Raw genomic sequence first — 25578 nt, 5'->3', positions numbered from 1 at the left:
GATGCAGGAAACACTCCGCTAACTTGGAGTGGTGAGAGGGATGCCATCAGAGATTGCATGTGGAGACTCTGGCATTGGCCAGAGTGGAGGAAGAAAGGATGTGCCCACGGGAAGGTGTGACCTCTGTTACAGTGGCAAGGAGGGAGAATTGCGTATGAGCTTGCTTCTGTTTTCTCAGTGTAATGTGAGGTCAGGTCATCTATTAAGAACAGAGACGGTGGAAGGTGAGTGGTTCGATGTGTGTGCTGGGGCTTTGAAGAGAGAGGAAGAGAAGTAAAACAGTAAAGTCATTTTGGGGAGTGGGCACTCCAACACAGAAGGAGTGCAGAGAAGTGACTCAGATGGCCATGCAGACTGAGGGCCCATTAAGATCTGTGGTTATCAAAGTGAGATCTGTCAGAATGCTTGTGGATTTTTTCCCAGCAATATCCAGCTGTTTGGGTACAGGTAAAGATATAGGATACATCTTATACTAGAGATGTATTCGATAGGTAAGTCTTCAGATAAGTTTTCACCCACATTATTTCTATTAGCAAACTGAATAATTCTTTTTCAAATACACATATTTTTTTCTTCATAGACACTAGCTGGATTTAAACAAAGAAAGACAAGTTATGAGTTGCAAAGCCTTTAATGATAATATTTGTATTATTTTTATAACATGCATAATTTCACACCTGTGGTTAATCAGCAATTATTTCAACACTTGCAAAGTCATTTGCCTCAAGATTTAGTCATACTGCGTGAATGCAAGTTAATAAAATCAAAGAACAGCAGAACAGCAACAGCTCATCTAATCCTTCTTTATATTCTTTCATGATCAGAAAGATGCATAGAAGGGTTCTTTTAAGTGCCAAAATAGATTGACATATAAACTGTCAATTTATTTTTAAAGCAGTATGAAAGCAACATTTCTGAGAAAATACTTAAAGGTCACACTTTAGAAAAGCAAAATTCTTAATTCGGGCTCTCTTCATTTTTAGCCATTTGGCATTCTGCTCCTCTTTAAAATTTATATTGCCCAACAGAGAGTGGTTTTGGTTTGTTTTGTGGTTTTTTTGGTTTGTTTTGTGTTTTTGTTGTTTTTTGTTTTTTTCTTTTTTTACTGTTTTTGGAGATGACTGAACAGATGCCTATTCAGCTAGGATTTTGTCTAAGATCAGTTTGTTTTTAAGATAATCTTTTGTTACATTTTTATAAACTATTGGGGAGTACTAAAGATTAAGTTGCAGTTATTTCTTTAAGAACTGAATATCCTGGAGATGTATTTGATAGGCAAGATTTTATTTTATTTATTTATTTATTTTAAGATTTTATTTATTTATTTGACAGAGAGACAGCCAGCCAGATAGGGAACACAAGCAGGGGGAGTGGGAGAGGAAGAAGCAGGCTCACAGCGGAGGAGCCTGATGTGGGGCTCGATCCCATAACACCAGGATCACGCCCTGAGCCGAAGGCAGACGCCTAATGACTGTGCCACCCAGGCGCCCCCTATAGGCAAGATTTTAGATACGTTTTTACCAGCATTATTTCTATTAGCAAACTGAAAAATGTTACAGGCTATCAAATAATAGATACATTTGTAAACATGAAGCTTTTTAGAAGAAAGACCATATTTTGTTCCTGCTTCTGTAAAAGTGTTATCGTTTGAAAGAATGGTCGTGTGACCTTTCACTCAACTACTGCTCCCTTAATATGAAAAAGAGATAGAATGAGCTGCAGAAAGAAAACTCCAGTTACACTCCACAATTCCGAACATATTGAGAGACATCTCGGTTTTCACAGTGTGCTCTCCATGCCACCCTGTAGAGAAAAGTGAAATAAACGTTGATAAGGTTAAAACATATCTTCATTGTAATAGACACACTTCACATCCTCTGGGAGAACAGAATGTTTTACTGGTAAATGGATGACACGCTCCAGATAGATTCAGGTATTGCTATTTATTAAATGGAGCTATGTACACCAAGTATGTCACTTCCCCCCGGAACCCACACGAGAGCACAGGACCCTGAACATGAACGTTGATCTATGCATTCCACAATAGCAACTGCACAGTGCTTTCCACATTTACTTAGCTCCAAAAGCAATTTCAAGATAAGACAAGGAACTGGTAGTATGTTGAAAATCTTAAAAACTCTAGAAATCCTCTAAAATAAATTGAAGGGGAAAAGAGTAAGATTCTGAATCAGATGAACCAGGTTGTTTCTACGAAACTCATTGCTTAGGGTAAGTCTAAAGCTGCAGTGTTCAGTTCTCAGTAGCATACTTTGGTCTTCGAAAATCTCTCACTTCTTTCTTAACACTAGGGCAAAATAGCTGTCCCTATTTATTTATTTATTTATTTATTTATTTATTTATTTATTTAATCTTTTGAAAGAGAGAGAGGGGTGGGGGGAGAGGAAGGGCAGAGGAAGAGAGAGAATCTTAAGCAGGCTCCATGCCCAGTGCAGAGCCCAACACAGGGCTCGATCCCAGGACCCCAAGATCATGACCTGAGAGAAACCAAGAGTCGGACGCTCAACCAACTGAGCCACCCAGTCACCCGCCCCACCTTAATGCTTAAACGTACCATGCACGAATGCCATTTGGATCACTGACAACCCTCTTTGCACATGCTACAGCTTGAGTGATGTCATCTGTCAGCAAAGCTGAAAAAGAGGTGGTGAGGAATGAAAACAGCTTCCATAGAAATTTCATGTTAAGTTTAGGTTTAGTGAGCTTTATTCTCTTAGGAGGATGACAGAACATTAAGATTATTTTCCAAGAGTCCATTTATCTGTGCATGTTGGGGGGGGGGATTTTTCTTCATTCCATCTGATTTGGCATGAAATAAAACATTCTGTTTCTCATTTACCAAAGTCATGGGAAACTCTGGAATTGTTAACTAATGTGACAGAAGGTTCTCTTTTTACTATTTACTAGGCACTGTTAAAACAAAACAAAACAAAAAAGACCCAAACAAACAAAAAACCAAACACAGACTAACAATTTTTAAATCAGCAGTTCTACTACTGGAAATTTTATCCTAAAGAAATAATAAAAAATGTACCCAAAGATGTACGCACAGGACGTTTTATAGCATTTAACAAAGGGGGAGAAGCTGAACAACCTAAGTGCCTACCAGTAAGAGTTGGACCAATAAGTTACAGAACATTTATTTGTGGAGTTCTTTCCATCCTTTAAAAATAATACATATCTGTATTTGTTGACATAAAAACAATTTTGTGTGATAAAGAGCAAGCTGTAAAGCAGTATATATAATACGGCTTCATTTTTCTTCATGCACATTGCTTACATGTTTGTATGTACGTACTTTTGTGCTTGATATAGCTTTACATTCATATACATGATTGATACATATTGTGGAAGAATATATACCGAAAGTTACCAGTGGTCATAAATCTCTGGATAGTAAGGATTTTTATTCAATGGCCACATATTATTATATAATACAAGATTTTTAAAAAATAAATTAAAAATAAACTATCTGGATACAAAATGTATTCTTTTTTTTTTTTTTAAGATTTTATTCATTTATTTGACAGAGAGACAGCCAGCGAGAGAGGGAACACAAGCAGGGGGAGTGGGAGAGGAGGAAGCAGGCTCCCAGCAGAGGAGCCCAATGTGGGATTCGATCCTGGAACGCCAGGATCACGCCCTGAGCCCAAGGCAGACACCTAACGACTGCGCTACCCAGGCGCCCCACAAAATGTATTCTAAGACTACTCTTGTCTATTAGGAATTTTAACATTAAAAAATTTAGCAATATCAATTTTACAATGCTTCTCCAGTATTTTATACACTAAAGATTCCACATGTTGTTTCTATTTTTTCTATAAGTTCAATAGAATATTTGTTTCACCCCAATTAAACAAATCCACAAATTAACTTGTTAGGTATAACAATAATTATATAAGCACTGTATTTTCCCAAGATGCTAACTGAAGAGCTGAGAAACGAAAAGTCACCATGTTTCTAATTCACTTTAAAATCATGCAGCAAAAAGAAAAAAACCCATACACATAAAAAAAAGTAAACATGACAAAGTGTTAACAACTGTTAAAGTATGTCATAAGCATATGGCTATTTATTATACGAAAGTCTCTAAATTTCTATATATTTAGGACATTACAAAATAAAAAGTAAAAACAATTTTTAGAAAAGGGCCACAGAACCAAATTATCCCTAAACCATCCCAAAGGCAGCGAGAGAAATGGCATTGTTTTCTACAAAGCGTCAATACATCCATTTATGATAAATTAGTAGGTCATTTTAGAAACTTGTGTACATTAGAAAAAATGAACTTTTTATGATATCACCAGCTCTTTAACTTCTTAGGGAATTAAGAGGAGGATCATAGTTTCTAGGCACTGAAATAGAGTTTTTCTAGGTCCCTGATGAACCTTTCAAGACTTTTTCATTTGTACTGAGCCTCTGTTCTCGTGTCAGTATGACCAGAGGAGCCCTGTGTCATCATTCAAACATCATCTTGTCTTACCGCTGCAGGATATGCGACAGGCGTTCACGGCTCTGGGCGTTTTGCCATCATTACACCAGTAGCGGCTATTGATCTGAAATATCCCATAATCGGTGCTTCTGCTTCCGGGATTGTAGTTTGTAGCCCTTGTGTTATAACTACTTTCCCATTTGGCCAAACACACCCCTGAAAAAAACTTATTTTTAGTAAGAAACATCAACATCACATGATGTATTTTGCATACCATAATCAGTTCCATTTTGCTATTCTATTTTATTAATGACTTACTTTATAAATATAAAGGTATGTTTTCCTTGTAAAAAAATATATATATATATTTAAGATTTTATTTTTTTAGGTAATCTCTTACATCCAACATGGGGCTTGAACTTACAACCCTGAGATCAAGAGTTGCATGTTCCACTGACTGAGCCAGCTAGGCACCCCCGAATATATTTTAACATTTTAGTGAGAATCCTTTTGTTAGCAAATCATTTTGTAATACTAATGAACTAGATAACATACTTTTAAAATATTAAAATAGCTATTTCTTCCATTGCCATTACCCTTCCCCTGCTCCCATCCCTCAGGCAAGGTTTAGCCTAGAATGGAAAAATCAACAGAGTTGTTGAGTGGATTTTATAATTAACAGCAGATACATACACACACTGATGGAAAAATGCTTTTTATTAGGAAAAATAATTTTCTGGGAGAAATAAATTTTCTTAAGCTACCTAAAGATGAATTTTGTTATCAAATCAGAATCTGAAAAACAAGAGATATAAATAGGAAAGACTAGTTCATGCATCCATCCACTCGTTCATTCAAAAGTAGTTATCGGGAGGAAATGTTTGAATTCAACCTGAAAAATACAGTGATCACATTGACAAAAAAGAACCAAAATATAAAGTAACTTTTACTTGGCCATATCTTGAATTACGTGGAAGAAAGTGAAAAACAGTTAATAAACAATACTGAGTAAGAATAATAAAACACTATTACAAGCTGCATTTCAGGGATCCTTATATAAACAGTCACCGAGGGGAAATAGGCTGCTACTGCCCCTGCACTGAGAGTTCAACATAGGGTTTTCAAACTTTGCTGTTAAAAATCTCATGTCATGGCCGAAGAAAATACTCATTGCTCTAGGTTCATTATCCTTGAAACCAAGTTCCAAACAGGAAATGCTTGGCGTCAAGCACCAAGGACTTGACAGGTATCCCAGATGCTCAGCTAGACCTTTTAGCCAGCCTACATGTGCCACCGAGTCTGAGGCAACCGACAAATTTAGCGGCACCAGAAGAGCGCAATGGTCCTGGTTTCCTTAGAATGGCAGAGAATTTTGCCCTCCCATGCCCTCATTCCTTCATCTGGCATATCCGATTCTAAAGAAACAAGTTGATATTTTTAACCATTGTAAGTATACAGACCCTCAAAAGAAACAAAAGAAGTCCATTCATTCAAAGCCTCTTTATTACTATTCACCCTCAACCTATCCCACACCTGGCTAACTATTTGGAAGTAGGAAGAAGAGTTAACTTACAGTTTGCCAGGCTGACACCTTTAAAGCCAGCCAGCCCAAGTCTTTTCAGAGTTCTGGCCAGTTCACACCTTTCAAAGACCTTGCCCTGGACGGTGATGGAAAGGAGGAGAAGCCCCAGAAGAAGAAGAGCCTTCATGTTGACTGGGAAGCCAGACCTCTGGGCTGACCAGGGAGGGTTGTCCTCAGTATTTAACATCTTTTAACTTCCTTCTTCTCCTAGTGGTTTGGGGGTTCCACACTTTGAGAGATGTGAAAAACAGGAACTCTTTATTGGTTCACTGACTTTAAAAGCTTTTTTTTTTTTTTTTTTTGAAAAGAGCTATTCTGATGTCCTAAGAATTAACCTACAGGAAAATGATGAAATGGCATTGTTTAAAGAACTGGCTCAGGAAGAATTGGGAAGTGGGACTGTTTGCAAACCAGGAACTATCTCCTGTTTTATTATGAATTTGAGCAACTACAAAGAAAAGAAGAAGAAGAAAAAAAAAAACCCTGCGTGAACATTTTACACAACAGAAAAAGAGCTCCAATTTTTGATTTTGCATTCACTGTGTTGTCTTCATCTTTTTCATTCAAAATTATTTTCTATACTCTTTCCCCAAAAGCACATAACATGTTATCTATCATTTTAGTGGGTATATAGCATGATACCATATTGCTCAGCCATATCCCACTCTAAACTTTTTGTTGCTATTATGCATTTTTTTGCTTATAAATCAGTGTTTTACTATTATAAATAAGCCTCATGTGAACAATGTTTCTAACTTTTTGACAATGCCTTATCTCACATTTTGACCTTAGAACATAAGGGGTCATTTTATTTTATTTTATTTTATTTTTTTAAGATTTTATTTATTTATGTGACAGAGAGACAGCCAGCGAGAGAGGGAACACAGCAGGCGAGTGAGAGAGGAAGAAGCAGGCTCCTAGCGGAGGAGCCCGATGTGGGACTCGATCCCGGAACGCCGGGATCACGCCCTGAGCCGAAGGCAGACGCTTTAACGACTGCGCTACCCAGGCGCATAAGGGGTCATTTTAAAGCAAGGGAATTTTATAATCAAACCTAAAGAACAGTAGCAAAATATGCCACCTGAAAATCTTCCCTTTGGTACAAGGATTATTTTGAACTGAAGGCAACTGAGAAAAAGCAGATCCAAAAAATCTCCCTGCCTTCCCCCTATATACCTGAAAACAGAACCACCTAGGTTTGTACGGGGAGTTAATCACTGACAACTCTACATGCTTATCATTCCCAAGACAGCATCACAGGACTTCACATAACAAATTTTACTGACTAGCTATTATCTTCCAGTGGCCACTAAATATTTATCTTCCCAGAGTTTGCTGCCCTTAGAAGCCTAAAAGTCAGGGCGCCTGGGTGGCACAGCGGTTGGGCATCTGCCTTCGGCTCAGGGCGTGATCTTGGTGTTATGGGATCGAGCCCCACATCAGGCTCCTCTGCTATGAGCCTGCTTCTTCCTCTCCCACTCCCCCTGCTTGTGTTCCCTCTCTCGCTGGCTGTCTCTATCTCTGTCAAATAAATAAATAAAATCTTAAAAAAAAAAAAAAAAGAAGCCTAAAACTCTTTTCCTCTGTCTTGTCATTCTTCTAAAAATGTATTGTTCTTTGGTTAAGATGGTATATAAGCCCAAATTCTGGCTACCTCTTTGAGTTACTCATCCCTGTATTTCTCTCAAATATATATAAGATATCCACATTCCTAAATTTACTTTTCTCTTGCTAATCTCTCTTGTTTTAGATATAAAAGTCCAAATCTTTAAAGGTATCTCTACTTCAATTGTGACTCCAAACCAATAAGCCTTTTTATGGCTTAAAATCAGTAAGCCTTTTATGGCTTAACCATGGACACAGAGAGAGTGCAAACGATATGACCCTCTCAAGATGCAGAGCCCCTCCCAAGATAGCTTAAGAAAGCAAAGAGCCTCACTGTCACAGGTGGTAAAGAAAGTTCTATCTCCCACAGAGGAGACACTTTAGTTCTACAGATCCATGAATCTGTGTTACCAGAATGTGATACTGGAATAGGAATTTTCCTAGCACAAATGAGGAAAGGATAATAGAGACAGCAACAGCCTCCTAGCCTGCTAGCCTGCTGCCCCATGCAAGCCTGACAACACGCACTCCTCCCCTTCCCCCGCACAGGTGGCAGAGACCAGAGAGAATGTTCTCACTAGATACAAAGCCAGGTTCTCAGTACCTGAAACAAGACAAATGAAGAGTCTCATCTTATGATTTTTATCCTTATGACAAACAATATAGAAGACAGACAAAGGAAAACATGACTATTTCTGGGAGGCAAAGAATCAATAACCTGTAGGTACCCAAAACTAAATTCACAAGAGTCACGATTCGAGACCCGTTTTTACAAATGTTATTCTTCTGCCATTATGAATCTGGAAAGGAAGAGACAAGAAGAAAATTTTATACTCTTCTCTGTCTGGGCACTATAGTCAGAGAGCTGGGAGACTGACATGGTAAGGTCTCTTACCTTCTGCTGATCTGTCATCAGTTCCCCATACATCAACTGCAGTCTCTAGGGAGAGAAGAGTTTTCCAGACGCCACTCTCCCATCCTCATCACCAGAAACTACAGGAGGAGAAAATTTGCCTTCTTTCTACTCTTTTAGGGTTTCAGCTGGGGCTGAAACGCAGATTCATGGACCTGTAGCACTAAAGTATCTCCTCTGTGGGAGATAGAACTTTCTTTACCACCTGTGACAGTGAGGCTCTTTGCTTTCTTAAGCTATCTTGGGAGGGGCTCTGCATCTTGAGAGGGTCATATCGTTTGCACTCTCTCTGTGTCATGGTTAAGCCATAAAAGGCTTACTGATTTTAAGCCATAAAAAGGCTTATTGGTTTAGAGTCACAGTTGAAGTAGATATACCTTTAAAGATTCGGACTTTTATATCTAAAAGGATTTTTAAGAGAGCTCTCATCCTAAACAAATGTCCTATTGGTACCTACAGGAAGATCAGATAAGATAGAGAAAGAGAAAGAGAAAGAGAAAGAGAAAGAGAAAGAGAAAGAGAAAGAGAAAGAGAAAGGAAGGAAGGAAGGAAGGAAGGAAGAAAGGAAAGAAAGAAAAAAAGAAAGACAGAAAAGAAAGAAAGGACAAGAAAAGAAAGAAGAGAAAAAAGAGAAAGATAGGAAGGAAGGAAGGAGAAGGAAAGAAAGAAATAGAGAAGAAAGCCTTGGCTAGTATGATGGGGGGAAAACCCCTATACTTCCTTAACTAGATTAAGAAGTAAAGATCAGACTCAGAGCAAACATTAAAAACTGCAAATGGCACTCAAGCAGGTATGAAACATGAAAATACTGATAGCCAGGAAATAGCTTTGACAAAAGCACAGAAAATGCACAGGAAGGCTTGATTTATTTGAGCAGATCCCACGAGGTCCAGGCCTTCCCATATTTCTGGCCTGCACTGCAGGAAAAAAAAAATCATCCGACTGTCCTACCCTTAATGAAAAACGGAAAACTTCATAAAATGACCCTCGGTTTTTGAGAGCAGGCAAATATGCCCCTGAGTTCCTTCTTAGATAAACCTTATATACTTTCTCAGTACCTTGACAATATTAATCTTACCATGTCTTTGAAATATAGGTATCCAAGGAGAAAACTGGCTAAAGCAACTTCTGAGACTGGAAAAAGGTTTTTAAAAAAACAAACTGCTACTTCATATTTCTATAGGCTCCTTGCCCAAAATTTAGTACACAGCCTCTATAAGATTATCTACTAAAGACAAACAAAAATCTTAAAAGTTTTCTCCACAAATATTGGTAAAATCTTTAGCTATCTAAGTGGGTAACCTTAACTTGTTCCACCGGCCAGAAACACCATTTAGATCTAACTGTTCTTTAATAAGCTAGTGAGTTTTGTATTATTGTACTTGATATGTGGCTAAAATTTTTCAGTGAAAGCTACGAGATCTCTGCTTGCATCTGTCTGGATGTTTATGTGTGGCAATGGGTGTATGTTACATAATATGTGGTGTTTTTCTCCCTCTGGATGGTAGTCCTAAAAACTAACTTGTGGAAGAGTTCTATTAATTGCTTAAAGAAAATATAAGTACTTACATAAATTAAGGCTGGTCAAATTAGCTTACGATCATCTCTACTAGATATTTGAGATTATAAAATTGTAAATTCAACCTAAGAACAAAACATACAATAAAAATGATTTGCTGGGACACCTGGGTGGCTCAGTTGGTTAAGCGTCTGCCTTTGGTTCAGGTCATGATCTCAGGGTCCTGGGATCAAGCCCCACATCGGGCTCCTTGCTCAGCAGGGAGATTGCTTCTCCCTCTGCCTGCCACTCCCCCTGCTTGTTCTCTCTCTCTCTCTCTGACAAATAAATAAATAAAATCTTTAAAAAAATTTTGCTTAATATATGTCAATATGGCAGAACATGTTATATGTGAAAATTTTGTAACTTTTTAGGTTCTTTGAGAGACTAAAGATATTTGGGTCTGTTAATAACATATTCCTTTTACCACATCAAAAAACTGAGCTATAAAAATGCATGTGTAGAGATTACAAAGTGGCATATTCATAAATATACTAACCTACTCACAATGTTAGGATGTAGCAGACAGTTCACAACTGCTTACTTCTTAGCTTTTATTGGAAACTGAGTTTACCAAAGGTTAAGAATTCCAATGAATATAAGTGAAACCTACATATAGAAATAATAAGGGTAAAGAAAAAAAAACTTTAAGCAAAGCACACAGGGATAGTAAAATGTGTTCTTGATAGGGAAAGGTATGAGGTATGACAATGCATTTTTGTCAAGGGAACAGTAGTAATTTGTCCTAATTTAGAGGTTACTTAAAGGTTAATTTAGACTAGAAAAAAAAAAAAGAAAAGAAAGGACAAAACCTAAATGGACATAGGAAGTTAAGAAAAGAGAGTGAGAGAGGCAGTGGCGGGGGTGGGGGGGGCGGGCAGAAGGGAGGAATTGTTATCTCGTGTGGTCCACCTGCTGAAAATTGAATGAATTTATTATAAGGGTTTTAAAAGTGAGCTTTAATAGCATCAGGGTGTCTATGCAAAACTGGAATTTAATTTTCTCTCTCTGTTAAAAGGACAAAGTTTTCTTGGATTATTGTAAAAGATTTTTCTTTACCAGATAAATAACTTGCCTGGAAAACAAGGATTCTGTGTCTCATTAAGATAACTGCTCGTGCTTCACGTTCTTTATCAGGCCTTTGATTACTTAAAAAGACTGAGTCTTCTCAATATTAAAAGGTTTTTTTTTTTCCTCAGATGTATTTGCCTCTAGAATCTTTTATTGTCAGTTTGGTTAGATAAGTAACTAAATACTGTTTCAAGTAATCTGTCATCTTATTTAATCAGTGTTCAAACCTTTTGACATTTTTTACAACGTTCCCAAATCAAATTTTAAGTAAAGTCTTTTTGACCTTAAGCTAACTGAGATTTGCCCGAGGATCCTTGGAAAATCTCAAAGATTCGTTCTCTGTCATTACAAATAGAGAAATGTTAAACCAATTAGGTTTATCTGCTATGTTATATTACATGAGAAATATTGTCAAATGAAAGGCATGTTTAACCTTCTTTGGGTTATATTTGTATGGGTATATGTTATTAATATAAGTGTTCCAGAAATTGTAAGAAATTCCTAGAAATCTGATATGTCCTGGTATTATGTTATCCGTCAGAATTCCAATTAATCATCTTGAAATGTTGTATGTCACATAAATCCCCACATTTCCTTGTTAATTGCATTTAAATGAGTTCTCATCGGATCTTTAGCCACACTATCTTTTTAAAAATTTTCTTAAAGATTTATATATTTATTTTTAGAGAGAGAGAGAACGCGTGTGAGCAGGGGGAGGGGCAGAGGGAGAGGGAGAATCTCAAGCAGATTCCCTGCTGAGCCCTACATGAGTCTCCATCTCACAACCTTGAGACCATGACCTGAGCCGAAACCAAGAATGAGATGCTCAACTGACTGAGCCACCCAGACACCCCAAACCACACTATTTTAAGTCTTTTGTCGGCCACAGAGTTATTACTGTATTCTTTTTTTTTTAATGTTTATTATATTATGTTAGTCACCATACAGTACATCCCTGGTTTTTGATGTAAAGTTTGATGATTCATTAGTTGCTTATTACTGTATTCTGAGTCTTCTGTGAAAACATTTGAAACTGCTAACCCAAGATTGAGCAGAGCAAGAATTAATTACATGGGACTAAATGAACTGATGAGGTTATTTACAACTTTCTAATGACTTTTTGTTTAATACACTACTGGAATGTTTTACAAAAACAAAAAATTAAAAAGAAAAAACCAAAATACTTTTTCCTTCCCTACATTGCCCAAACACATATATCCTACTACGTGCTACCTTTAAAAATAGTTATCTTGGGATGCTCTGCACATTTGAAAAAACTATGCTGGCAGAACTCAGAAGGAGTTGTTCTTCTCTGTACGTGCGTATGAAGACTGGTTCTGAGCTACACGAAATGTCATAATTTTGTAATTACCGTTATTTTTTCATCACGGGTGGTCCCTTTCTGCTGGGCTCTAATGTTATTCACTAGTTTGACTCTGAGTGACTACTTGATTCTTGTTATTTGTTCAACAATCAAGAATAACTCCTTTCTTTAGGCTACACCTATTTTTGATTCTTTAATAATAAATAGACAAATTCTCAGGACCCAAAGAGAGAGAAACCAGTTAAAAGAGGTAATCTTTGGTTCTCTTTATATTCTTCCCAAGTCAATGCTAAAGAACATCTAATTATTAGCCATGCTAGTTTTGACCTGCCATTCATGAGATTAATTTATCTTTTCACACATCTGAACAGTTACAATTTGGTTGGATTGCGTATGGAAATATTCGCTTACACCACACCCTGAACCAAACAGATAGCATGATATTGTGTGACCACTTCACAGGAAAGAGGTGTTTTGATCCCCTTAATTATATCCCCTGGAGCAGATATTATGGGCGATGATAATATCTAATCATAATTCTATTATGTCATTTGAAGTAGGTTTAATGAGCAAGTTATTTAAAAATAAAACAGCAAGTAAGCATGATTTGGAAGCAGAGATTTTTTCCCCCCAGAAATTCTGTATGTATCACATGTTATATTTGATGCAATATATGCATTTTATCATTTTGGGAAAGATGGTATGCATACCAGGTTATTTTGTTGGATTCTAATGGACAATAGTCATAATTTATTCTTTCTAGTTGTTTCCCATGATAAAGAAAAAAATAATTATGATGTGTCTGACAGTTTGATCTCTCAGACTTTTTTGACTATTTCCCAAAACTAAAATTATCCTTAAAAGAAAAAGATTTGCCAGGGTTTAAGATATTCTAAAGAATGTACTATAGGACCTCTGTTAAAAGTCAAGGGTGAACACACAGGTTTATCTTTGCTCCCTCCCCAAATCCCATTAAAATATCAACAAAATGAGTTTTATTTTTTTTAAATATTTTATTTATTTATTTGACAGAGAGATTGAGAGAGAGCACAAGCAGGGGCAACAACAGAGGGAGAGGAAGAAGCAGGCTCCCAGTGGAGGAGCCTGATGTGGGGCTCGATCCCAGAACTCCAGGATCACACCCTGAGCCGAAGGCAGCCGCTTAACGACTGAACCACCCAGGCGCCCTCATCTGTTTTGTTTCTTAAATTCCACATATGAGTGAAGTCATATGGTATTTGTCTTTGTCTGACTGACTTATTTCACTTAACATGAAACACTCTAGTTCCATCCATGTCGTTGCAAATGGCAAGATTTCATTGTAAGATTCCTTTCTTAGATAAATGTCTGAACCAAGAGAAAGGACCTACATACACTAATATTTGAGGCCCACAGTGAAATGGCCAGTCTTCCCCAATGGTCATTGGTGAAATCCACTCAAGTTCACAGATTTTCCACTCAGCTTTTTATGCTCAACTCTTAAATATACACAACCAGCAAAGGTTGCCAGATACTTGGGACAGCAGAGTGTGCAACTCTTAATCTCAGAGCTGTATGTTTGAGCCCCATGTTGGGTATAGAGATTACTTAAAAATTAAAAAAATAAAAATAAAAAATAAAGATTGCCAGATACTTGATGAAAGCCACTGATGTGAAAGATCAAAATAAACACTTAGAGAAGAGGACCTCAGAGGAAACAGAGCAAAACAAAACAAAATCTAAATCATAACGAATATCTCAGAGAAGTAAAAGAAAATATCACATCTAAGGACACCTGGGTGGCTCAGCCGGTTAAGCATCTGCCTTTGGCTCAGGTCATGATCCCAGAACCCTGGGATTGAGTCCCGCATTGGGCTCCTTTCTCAGTGGAGAACATGCTTCTCCTTCTGCCTGCTGCTCCCCTGCTTGTGCTCTCTCTCTCTTTCTGACAAATAAATAAATAAAATCTTAAAAAAAAAAAGGAAAATATCACATCTATGTAACAAGAAAGGATGCTATAATAACAAAATAATCAGAGAATTTTAAAAAAGGAGCCCTTGAGATTTAAAAATATGACCACATAGGGGCGCCTGGATTAAGCATCCAACTCTTGATATCGGCACAGATCATGATCTTGGGGTTGTGAGATAGAGTCTGTTGTCAGGCTCTGTGCTCAGTGCGGAGTCTTCTTGAGGATTCTCTTCCCCTTCCTCTTCCCTTCCCCCCCCCATGCATGTGTACTCTCTCTCTCAAATAAATAGATAAATATTTTAAAAAATATGACCACATTAATAAAACACTTAATAGAAAAATCAAGAGATAAATTTGAGAAATATTCCTGGAAATAGAATAAAAAGACTGAGATGAAAAACAGGAGAGAAAAGATGAGAAAATGAGAACAATAGGAATTCTTAATAGGAATTCTTAAAAGGAATCACAGAATAAAAAAATATATATAAAATAAATGTGAAAAACTGAAGGACACAGATTTCCACATCAAAAGGCAACCAAGTGCCTGAAACAATGGTATGGAATAAAATTTATACCAATGCACATCCTCATGAAATTTTGGAAACAGAGATAAAGAGAAAATTTTAAAACTTAAGGGCAGTGATCTTCAACCTACAGTCCTATATGCTGTCAAACCATCCAGTGTGAGAGAAGGAAAAAAAAAAAAACATTCTCAGATGTGTTAGGACAATAAAACTTCACTTCTCTGCACCCTTTATCAGGAAGCCCCTGAAGGACATGGTCCATTTTAAAAAGAGCTAATAAGAAAAAAGATGTGGGATCTAGGAAACAGGGATCTATCATAGGAGAGAAGTGAAGGAAATTACAAGAAAAAAGAAGTGTTGTCCAACATTGATAACCTTGCAATTGGTTAAAGAGAAGCCAATTCAGATTATAGCAAGAGGATGAATGGCTCCAGGAGTGTGGACTCCAGCGGGAAAACCACACTTAGAGATGGTTTGGAATGTCTGAACCTATTGAAGGGAGTTTAAAAACTTTGGCTGAGACTTTGGGTAATGAATTATTACATGAACAAGTACATGAAAAACTAAGCAAATAGAAAAACAAGGCAATTATTAACACTACGAAAAACAAAAAGTTAAGAATGGAAACACAACCAAATTATAGCATCATATTATAGTCACCTGCAAGTGTTGGTGCATGCTTGTAAAGAAAAAGAACAGAGGAAGGGAGAGGGGTGCCTGGGTGGTTTAGTGAGTTAAACATCTGCCTTTGGTTTCAGGGTCCTGGGATTGAGTCCCATGTCAGGCTCTCTGCTCAGTGGTGGAATCTGTTTCTCCCTCTCATTCTCCCTCTGTGTTCTTCCTCTCTCTCTCTCTCTCTCTCTCTCTCAAATAAGTAGATAAATAAATCTTAAAAAACAAAACAAGGGAAGGGGGAGTTGAGAGAGAGCTAAATCTTTATTTTCCTTGGTGGAAATAAATAGAAAATGTCTATGAAAATCAAGAAATAGTAGAATAAACATGCTCTTGAGATATATGGCAGTAAATACTAGAAAAAATAAATAGCTAAAGAAGTTAAAAAGAGATTACCCTAGTGTTGGGTATTAGATGGCAAAGATTAGGGCAATTTTTCATTAAATTTAATTAATTAATTTAATTTCATTCAGTTTTCATTAAATTTATAACATTTTATTTTACTCTAAAAATAAACACATATATTTTGTGATGAAAAAAATGAAAGTTAAAAAATATGTTGTGTGAGAAAAAGAACTAAAAGACATACACCAAAATTTTTACAGTGGTTATTTATGAAAACTTTTCAGAATTTTTATTTACTTTTTTTTTTTTTTGCATATTCTAAGTGTTCTTTCAGCAATTGTTACTTTTGCAATTAACAAAGTAATAAATAAACACACAGGGGATGCCTGGGTGGCTCAGTGGGTTAAGCATTTGCCTCTGGCTCAGGTCATGACCCCAGGGTCCTGGGATCAAGCCCCACATCAGGCTCCCTGCTCAGTGGGGAGCTGCTTCTCCATGTCCCTCTGCTGCTCCCCCTGCTTGTGCTCTCTCGCTCTCTCTCTCAAATAAATAAATAAAATTTTAAAAAGTAAAAATAAATAAGATGTTAAAAAATAAAAGATTTAGCCTCAGAAAGCAACTGACACTAGTAAATCAAAACTGTGTCAGGGTGCCTGGCTGGCTCACTTGGAAGAATGTGCAACTCTTGATCTCTGGGTCTTGAGTTTGGGTCCCACATTGGGATAGAGATTACTTAAATAAATTAATTAAAACTTAAAAAAAAAACCTGTCTGTATTAATGGAGGGAGGCATTGGCATGGGTTTTGTCAGAGGGTGTTAAGGAATCGCTTGCCAATGAAACACTGCGATTTCCGTAAAGCTGGTAAAGACCTTGGGAGACCATGATCAGAGTAGCTGTACTCGCCTCCTTACTCAGCTGATGCTGTCTCTGCGGAGTCTGGCCCAGGGGTGCAGAAGACCTAGTCTCATCTCTCCTGTGGCAGCATGGCTCCTGGGAGAATATGCAGGGGTGGGAGAGATGGAAGGGAAGCAGTGGGAACACCACCTCAGGTCTCCAAGGACAGATGCTGAAAAGTTAAGGTGAAGTATTTTCTCACTCAACTAGCGGGGCTTCATCTAGCTTCATAACAGCCTGGGCAACAGACGCAGCATCACTAGCAGCTGCTCCTTCCAAGTCCAGTAGCCTGGACACGGGTCAGCGTGGCTTCCTGTGGGAACATTTCCTGCTTCAGGAGCGGGGCTTGACCCCAATCCAAAAGTGGCATTTTGCTGGCCTCTGTATCCATGGGTCACTGGCAAATGGTAAATAATTTGGGTTTGCCTAATCTAGACCAGTGTATTTATTCCCCCACGGCTTGGTGATCATTTCTGTTCTTTTAGTTCTCAATATCCCCGTGATTTAAGCTCCTGCTCTTTGCAAGGAGATCAAATAAGAAAGATAATTTCTTTCGGTGTCTCCTGACCATCCAAGCTCTAGACATCATTTAACTTTTGCCCCTAATTTACTCTATGGCCTTGCTGTTGCTGTGTTTTGAGTGAGGTAACTGATTCATACTGAGAGAAAATAATATTTAACATACACCGGAGGAATCATTGCTACGGTAGTGCCAATACTGTGCTACACGAGTCTCTAGTTCCCGGGCTCTAGCACGGAGGCATGAGTTACTGAGTATGGAACCATCATCACTCAGTCTAATAAACAGGCCTGGCCTCGGAAGGTCTGCCATATATTCTACCTGCAGTTACAGACGCGATTGTGCCATCCCTGGGATTTGCTGCGCGCTCGCTCTCTCCTCTGCCTCCATGCCTGCCGTTTCTGCAGTCGTCTATGCAGACCCCGAAAGAAGGGCCCGGATGTCTGGTGAACTACGGCAAAGAGCAATGAGGCTGGAGGGTTGAGCAGGGTCAGACAGGTGGTTAATACCAAAGACAGTGAGATTTAGCACGTAATCCCAAAGACAAGGGGAGACTGTTTTTGAGTATTTAACTGGAGAGTAACAGCATCAAAATCTTTTGTAAAAATCACTCTAGACTGGATTCAGGAATTGTGGTAGAGAACGGCCAGGTCATACCGATGGCAGACAATGGTGGGGAGTGGAGACAACTGGGGGCTCAAGAGATAGTTAGGAGGTTTGAAAAATCACTTTAAATACACATTATCTATAATTTTTACAGGGATCGTAGAGGTAGGTAATATTTCTGCTCTACAGATGAAAAAACATGTGCCCCAGAGAAGCAAAGTCACTTGCCCGGAGAAATAGAGCTGGTAAAGGACAAAGCTCCGAGTTAGACTCAGTTCATTTCCATGGCCTTTTCAGTGTACCACACTACCTTGTAAAAATTGAAGTGGAGAGAGAAGAAATAAATATTGAGACCCAATTCTCATCCCTTGACAAAGCTATAAATTCTTTGTCTATTCCTTGTCTAATTTTAGTTCCTGATATAGTTTTGCAAACCCATTTATGGTTTTGCACACCCATTTTATACATTTATTTTTAAAGTACGAGTTATCTCTGAGAGGTTGGTCTCACACTTCCTAGATGCCACTGAACAATTAGAGGCTATTTTAAAAATCAATATGCTTGGTGTGTGAACAACTAATAGAATAATTCTGGATGGCTTTAGATTCTTTGTGAATACTTTCTGAATACACTATTATTTCTGCTATCTTTAAGCTGCCAGCGTAAATACAGTTAGAACTTTGGCTGGATCTCACTTCCCTGTTTCACATTATAAACAAATATTTTCCTTCCCACTTTGGTCAAGTTACAAAAATCTTTTCTCAATTTACACAATAATTGAGCATTCAACATTGAGAAATTATGGTGAAATACTGAACTGACTTTTCCAATGTGTGATAAAATGTAGTCTTACTTGCAAAGAGATGGACATGTTCCCATTTTGATTTCCTCTTTCCAGAAGAGCATTCTGATTTCATTTCTTTATTGAGTATGATCTTTGGGTTTAAGATTCTGTATGATCTTTTCATTTGTGGCAATGCCATTACATTTTCTTTCACTGAACTAGAAACCAGTGATTTCAATCTGTAGATTAGCTCTGTATAATCACAAAACGTTGGAGAAGGAGAGAAAAAATTGTTGCAAGTAGGAGAATGAGATCATATACTTGGGTTGTATTTTCCTTACCTCTTGACAGACATTTTGTTGCTACCCTTAGCAAGCAAATAAGATAATATGCTCAACAAATTAACAATAATTTATGTGTATACACGTAATAGAAGGTAATGCGATTCTTTCTTCCTTCTGGCATCACTCCAAGGTGTTTTGGACGCAGCCATACTATCTTTTCATCCCTCCACTACCAACCCCAGGTCAACTACCTCTGTGAGGTAGCTGGTTGCTGACATGAAAATATTCTATTTCCAACTCGGTCAGGTAGGAACTGAACTCACAAACATAGTGCCATTTATTACAGGTCTCACAATGACCTGACGAATGAAAAGATGATGAGAGCTATATTAGTGTCTTATTTATTGATTTTGGAAAATAGTTCCTTTGACTGCTGATTCAAAATTCTTTTCAATTAAAGAATAACTTAGTAAATTTAGGAATATTATAAAAATACAGAATGGTAAGCTCTAACCTGTTTTAAAAAATGAGTAAGGGGTGCCTGGGTGGCTCAGTCGGTTAAGCATCTGACTCTTCATTTCAGCTCAGGTCATGATCTCCGGGTCGTAAGACTGAGCCCCACATCAGGCTCTGTGTTGAGCATGGAGCCTGCCTGAGATTGTCTCTCCTTCTCCCTCTGCCCCTCCACCTGCTTGCTGATGTGTGCGTGCACGCTCCTTCTCTCTGGAAAAAAAAAAAAAGAGTAAATGTTTCAACATCTAGGAACCTAAATTTCATGACAGAACTACTGACAAGGCTTTCTCAGTAGTCTCTTCTCCTCCAAATTCTCTCCCCTCCAACCCACTCTGCACCCAGAGCGTGTCAGCCTTGAACTCAGAGGACTCGGTGTTTGTAACATACATATGTCAATCACATGTTTTTATGACTTTATTGTGGTTTACTATCATATCGTCCATATATTCAACATCACAAGCTCTTCAAGAGCTTACTCACCTTACAAGGCTTCTCCTCTGGGGAAGCACACTTACATGTATAATATAGACATTCAACACAATGGATAAATTCACTGTGTAAAAAATGCATTCCACCTGCAATTAAGGTGTTACTCTCTTCTCTTGACCACATGTTAAAACAGGTTTCTGACATTACAAACCCTGCAAGTAATACAAACTCACAAATAAAAGCCAATCACAAACTACAAAAGAATGTGTTTCTCGAACATTAGAGAAGAATTAGAAAGGCTAGAATTTAAAAAAGAGGGAAATTACTTTTTAAAATAGAAGGCTAACTCAGGCTTCCGGAATAAATTAGAAATACAACCATATGTTTGAGACACAGGATTCCTCATGCCAATGTAGGTAAACCATTTTTGAAGGTATGATTCAACACTTCATTTAAAGTTAGTAAGGGAAGAAGTCTCCGCTTCACTTGCCAAAAAATTATATATGAGTAATTGAATTATGTAAGAAGTTTCTGTGTAACATTTGATTATAAAATTTAATAATTTGTCCATTAATTCAATAACTAATAAGGTTTGATTGAATATCTTCTATGTAAGGGGCACTGTATTAATGCTGAGGCTAGAAGGTTGATTGTTTTCTTCTACAGGACATGCAAACCAACAATTACAATCCAATATAATAGTTGCTTTTTAAAAAAGATTTTATTTATTTATTTGTCAGAGAGAGAGAGAGAGCAAGCACAAGCAGAGGGAGTGGCAGGCAGAGGGAGAAGCAGGCTCCCTGCTGAGCAAGGAGCCCGATGCAGGACTCAGTCTCAGGACCCTGGGATCATGACCTGAGCCCAAGGCGAACACTTAACTCACTGAGCCCCCAGGAGTTCCTATAATAGTTGTTTTAATGTTGGTCTGGACGAAGTACTGATGGAGTGTGGAGTGGACCTGAAATCTGTGAGGAAGAAACAGTGATGGCTTCACAGCATTTCAGCTGAATAAGATTTGGAGGAAGAACAGGATTATGTTTGGCGGCCAGATGGATTAGGAGACTCGTGGTAGAAAATTTCTTTTTTTTTTTTCTTCAAGATTTTATTTATTTATTTGACAGAGAGCAAGAGAGCACAAGTAGGGGGAGCAGCATGCATGTTTTTCTCAGAAGACAGTCAAAAGCTTTATTTATTATTTGCTCTTAAAGGGAAACATACCTAAAATATGTTAACGATCATTGCTGAAGGTAGTGTAGATACTCTGAAATATTCTGAGCAAGAAAAATGACACAATTTTATTTTTCGCATAAAAATAACTTTTTGGTAGCACAGACTAAAGTGATAGTGTGTGCATGTCTGAAAAAGAAAGGCAGGAATAACGGCAAGACGATAATAAAGACAATGATCTTCAAACTTTTTTGATCGTGGTCCACTTTGCAACAGGAAGAAATGATCCCATAACTTAGCTTACCATACCACGGCCACTCTCCTGAGGAAAAAGAACTGAGTCTTTAGGATGAAAGGCCATTTTTTTAAAAACTGAAGTTTGGTGGAATGGTACATACCTCTACTTTATCATTCAGGTTGTGAGCGTGCATCGTTATTCCATAAAAACGAAGGAAAAAAAACCATTCAGTTTTGATCAATTAATACTCTTAGGGGGACTGTGGACTGCAAATCATTCTTTGAGAGACCGCTATTACTATCTACAAGAGAAAGAAGAGGCCAAGATAGAAGAAGGTAGGAGGTACAAAGAGGAGAAGACAGATAAGACATATCAAGGGATCAGAATCAGCAGAATTTTTTGATTGCTTCAATGGAAGATACAAGGCAGAGCAGAAAAGCTTGATATTTTTGGTTTCCAGTGAACCGAATATGGGGCATGCAGGATGGCAGATAAACCTGGAGGAGGATAGGGTGGGTAGGAGATAATGAGTCCAATTTTGAATATGCTGTGTTTGAGATCCCAAGTAGACGTGCCTTGCAGGCAGCTGGATTCTGGGATCTTTCAGTTCAGTAAAGGGGTCTTGGGCTGGAGCTATAAGTTCCTAACTTAGGAAAATAAAACATTCATATTATAGTCTGATTTCTCTATCATTTATAAGAATAAATAGGAATTCATTCCAATTAAGAATTTTTTTATGATACCTCTTGGAATAAAATAGAGAAGTCAGAGCCAATTAAGAATCGCTGAGATACAGCAAGAACAACTGCATACTTAGGACTTGAAATTCTCACTGAATGAAGATACCACTGCCTAATTTCTTGAAATTATGTTCCATGCATCTTTTTTTCTCCTTACCAATCTCTCCCTCTTTAAACCATGGAATTTAAATGTTCATTTACTTGTTCTGCTGCTATTGGGGCTGTTTTTACTTTTTATTGATACATAATTTACATTTAGCAAAGTTCACAAATTTTAAGTGTACAGCTGAAGGCATTTTTACCTATTTCTGTGTAGCCAGCACAGAGACCAATTTAAAGGATTATAGCCAGCAACCCAGAAGGTTCACTTATGCCTCTTTCCAATCAACACTTCACAAAGCTAGCCACGATTTTGATCTGTAATACTGTTTGTCCTTTTCTGGGCTTCATAAAAATGGAATCAGGGAGTATGTTTTCTTTCTCTTTTTGAAGATTTTATTTATTTATTTATTTGTTTGTTTGTTTGTTTGTTTGTTTATTTAACAGAGAGATTTGTTTATTTATTTATTTATTTATTTATTTATTTATTTATTTATTTATTTAACAGAGAGAGAGACAGCCAGCGAGAGAGGGAACACAAGCAGGGGGAGTGGGAGAGGAAGAAGCAGGCTCCCGGCGGAGCAGGGAGCCCAATGTGGGGCTCGATCCCAGGACTCTGGGATCACACCCTGAGCCAAAGGCAGATGCTTAATGACAGCCATTCAGGCGCCCCAGGGAGTATGTTTTCTTCATGTGTGGCTCACCTCATTCCACCTCACAGTAAGTCTTTGAGATTCATTCATGTGTTGTCACTTCGTTGCAGTAGTTCATTTTTTCTGTGTAATATTACTTTGTATAAATATACCACAGTTTGGTCCTTTTGCCACTCACCAGCTCCTCTTCACCTCTCTCCCCGTGCAAGCCCGGGGCACCAGACTGAGACATGGGGACCATGTCCCCACACAGCTGACGGCCCTCGGCTACCACAACCCTGCTGGCTTCAACTGCAAAGATGAAACAGAATTTAGGAACTTCATTGTTTGGCTTGAAAACCAGAAAATCAGACACTACGAGACTGAAGATAGAGGTGATTTAAGAAACACCCACAGCAGCGACTAGCTCCTTCTCAGAAAAGTATCTCAGAGATGTAACTATCCATTCAAGATTCAAGATCATTGTCTCTAAGATTTGCAAGTTTCACTATTATATGCTGGGGTGTTGACCTATTTTTATTGATTTTGAGGGGAGTTCTCTGTCCTCCTGGACTTGGATGCCTGTTTCCTTCCCCAGATCAGGGAAGTTCTCTGCTATTAATTTGCTCCAATATACCTTCTGCGCCCCCCTTCTTCTTCTGGGATCCCAATTATTCCAATATTGTTTCACTTTATGGTATCACTTATCTCTCGAATCCTCCCCTCGTGGTCCAGTAGTTGTTTATCTTTTTCTCAGCTTCTTTATTCTCCATCATTTTGGATTCTGTATCACTAATTCTCTCTTCTGCCTCATTTATCCTAGCAGTTAGAGCCTCCATTTTTTATTGCATCTCATTAATAGCCTTTTTGATTTTGACTTGATTCGATTTTAGTTCTTTTATTCCTCCAGAAAGTGATCCTCTAGTGTCTTCTGTGCTTTTTTCAAGCCCAACTAGTATCTTTATAATCATTATTCTGAACTCTAGTTCCAGCATCTTCCTTGTCCACACTGAGTAGGTCCCTGGTAGTCAGTATTGCCTCTTGTTCTCTTTTTTGAGGTGAGTTTTTCCATTTTGTCATTCTTGCAGAAAGTGGTCACTTTTCTATTTGTAGAGTTGCAGCTATTCTTTTCTTAGATCTCCGGTTGAGTTCGCAGGCGTTCAGAATGATTTGATAGCTATCTAGCTGAATTCCCAGGACCAGACAAAACTAAGGTCTCCTACTCCTCTGCCATCTTGGATCGGAACCAAGATTCAAGATCAACAAGAAGCAATTGACTGGCTTCTTGGTTTAGCTGTTAGGCTTGAATATGGAGATTAATGCTGAAAAATACAAGGACTTGGTAACTGATAATACAAAAAATTCTGACAATGCAGCTAAAACTGCAGAGCCATTGATCAATTTGGATGTAAATAATCCCAGTTCCAAGGCTGGTGTAATGGCTTCAGCTAATCTTCATGAGAATTACCTGGTAATGCTTAAGGCAATTTGCATTTTGATCCAGAAGCACCTGACACAGAATGCAGTTGCTAAAGCAAATCAAACAAAAGAGGGCTTGCCTCTTGCTTTAGACATATTCTTAGTTTTGACAGAGGAGATGCGGTTCTTAATGAAGTTGCTCAAATCCTGCAGTTGCTGCATATAGAACAGCTACAGACAAAAATTCACGAAGCCAGAGTAGCTGTTAAGGCAATCATTGCTGATCCAAAGACAGACCACAGACAGGGGAGAGTTGGAAGATGAACCTTTCAGGATTTCAGCTTCTCTCCTACTTAGTATGATTGGGAACCAAGTATGCTCTAGCATGTGTTTGGAAATCAAATGTTCCATTTTTGAGGGAAGAATTCTAGAAAATTGACAATAGTCTCAAGATTTACCATCATTGTTTTTTCATTAAGTTCAGGAAAGTGGGGAAAAAATATACCACAATTTGTCCATTCTACTATTGGTGGAGTATTTTTTTTCATTTTTTTGTAACTATGAATAAAGTTGCTATGCACATTCTTGTACATGTTTTTGGTAGGCGTATGTACTTGGTTCTCTTGAGTATCGTCCAAGAAATGAAATTGTTGGGTCTAGCACAGGTGTTTGTTTAGCTTTAGTAAATTCTGCCAATATCCCAAACATAGTGTGCATACTAGGCTTCCACCAGCAGTAATTAATGTTCCCAATTCTCCACACTCTTGGTATTAACAGAACTTTTCATTGTAGTCTATCTGCTGGGTAGGAAGTAGTATCTCTCTCTCTCTCTCTTTTTTTTTTTTTTGCTTTGTTCTGTTTTAAGATTATTTGAGAGAGAGAGAGAGAGAGAGCGTGCAAGAGTGGGGGGAGTGGCAGAGGGAGAGGGGGAGGAAGAAGGAGAGCAGCAGACTCCTTGCTGAGTGTGGAGCCCCACAGGGGCTTGATCCCACAACCCTGAGATCATGACCTGAGCTGAAATCAACAGCATCCGACTGAGCCACCCAGGGACCCCTCACATTGTTTCTTTTTTTTTTAACAGCTTTTTTGAGGTATAACATACATAAACTTCATATATTGAATGTCCAAATTGAATTCTGACATATGTATACACCCATGAAACAATCACCATGAAGACAGTGAACATATCCATCACCTCCAAAACTTCTCTGTGCCCCTCTGTAATCTCTTTCCCCTCATCCTTACCTTCCTATTTCTA

At 38.0% G+C, this 25578-nt stretch overlaps 1 protein-coding gene and 1 pseudogene across 1 annotated transcript; one reads left to right on the top strand and one right to left on the bottom strand.

Annotated features, from left to right (window-relative positions):
• Window positions 1–615: 615 nt before the first annotated feature.
• Window positions 616–6228, bottom strand: LYZ (lysozyme). Its single transcript, XM_008684278.2, has 4 exons — window positions 6024–6228; window positions 4502–4666; window positions 2573–2651; window positions 616–1803 (listed from the first exon to the last, which is right to left on the bottom strand). The coding sequence occupies exons 1-4, from the start codon at window positions 6217–6219 to the stop codon at window positions 1737–1739; spliced, it is 507 nt and encodes a 168-aa protein (XP_008682500.1). The 5' UTR covers window positions 6220–6228; the 3' UTR covers window positions 616–1736.
• Window positions 6229–22886: 16658 nt separating this feature from the next.
• LOC103656874 lies at window positions 22887–24696 on the top strand (annotated as a pseudogene).
• Window positions 24697–25578: the final 882 nt, after the last annotated feature.

Source organism: Ursus maritimus, unplaced genomic scaffold, assembly GCF_017311325.1.
Source record: "Ursus maritimus isolate PB19 unplaced genomic scaffold, ASM1731132v1 scaffold_21, whole genome shotgun sequence".
In the NCBI taxonomy this organism is placed as follows: Eukaryota; Metazoa; Chordata; class Mammalia; order Carnivora; family Ursidae; genus Ursus; species Ursus maritimus.
Note: the sequence above shows the minus strand (reverse complement) of the source record. Positions and strands in the feature narration are given on the sequence as shown.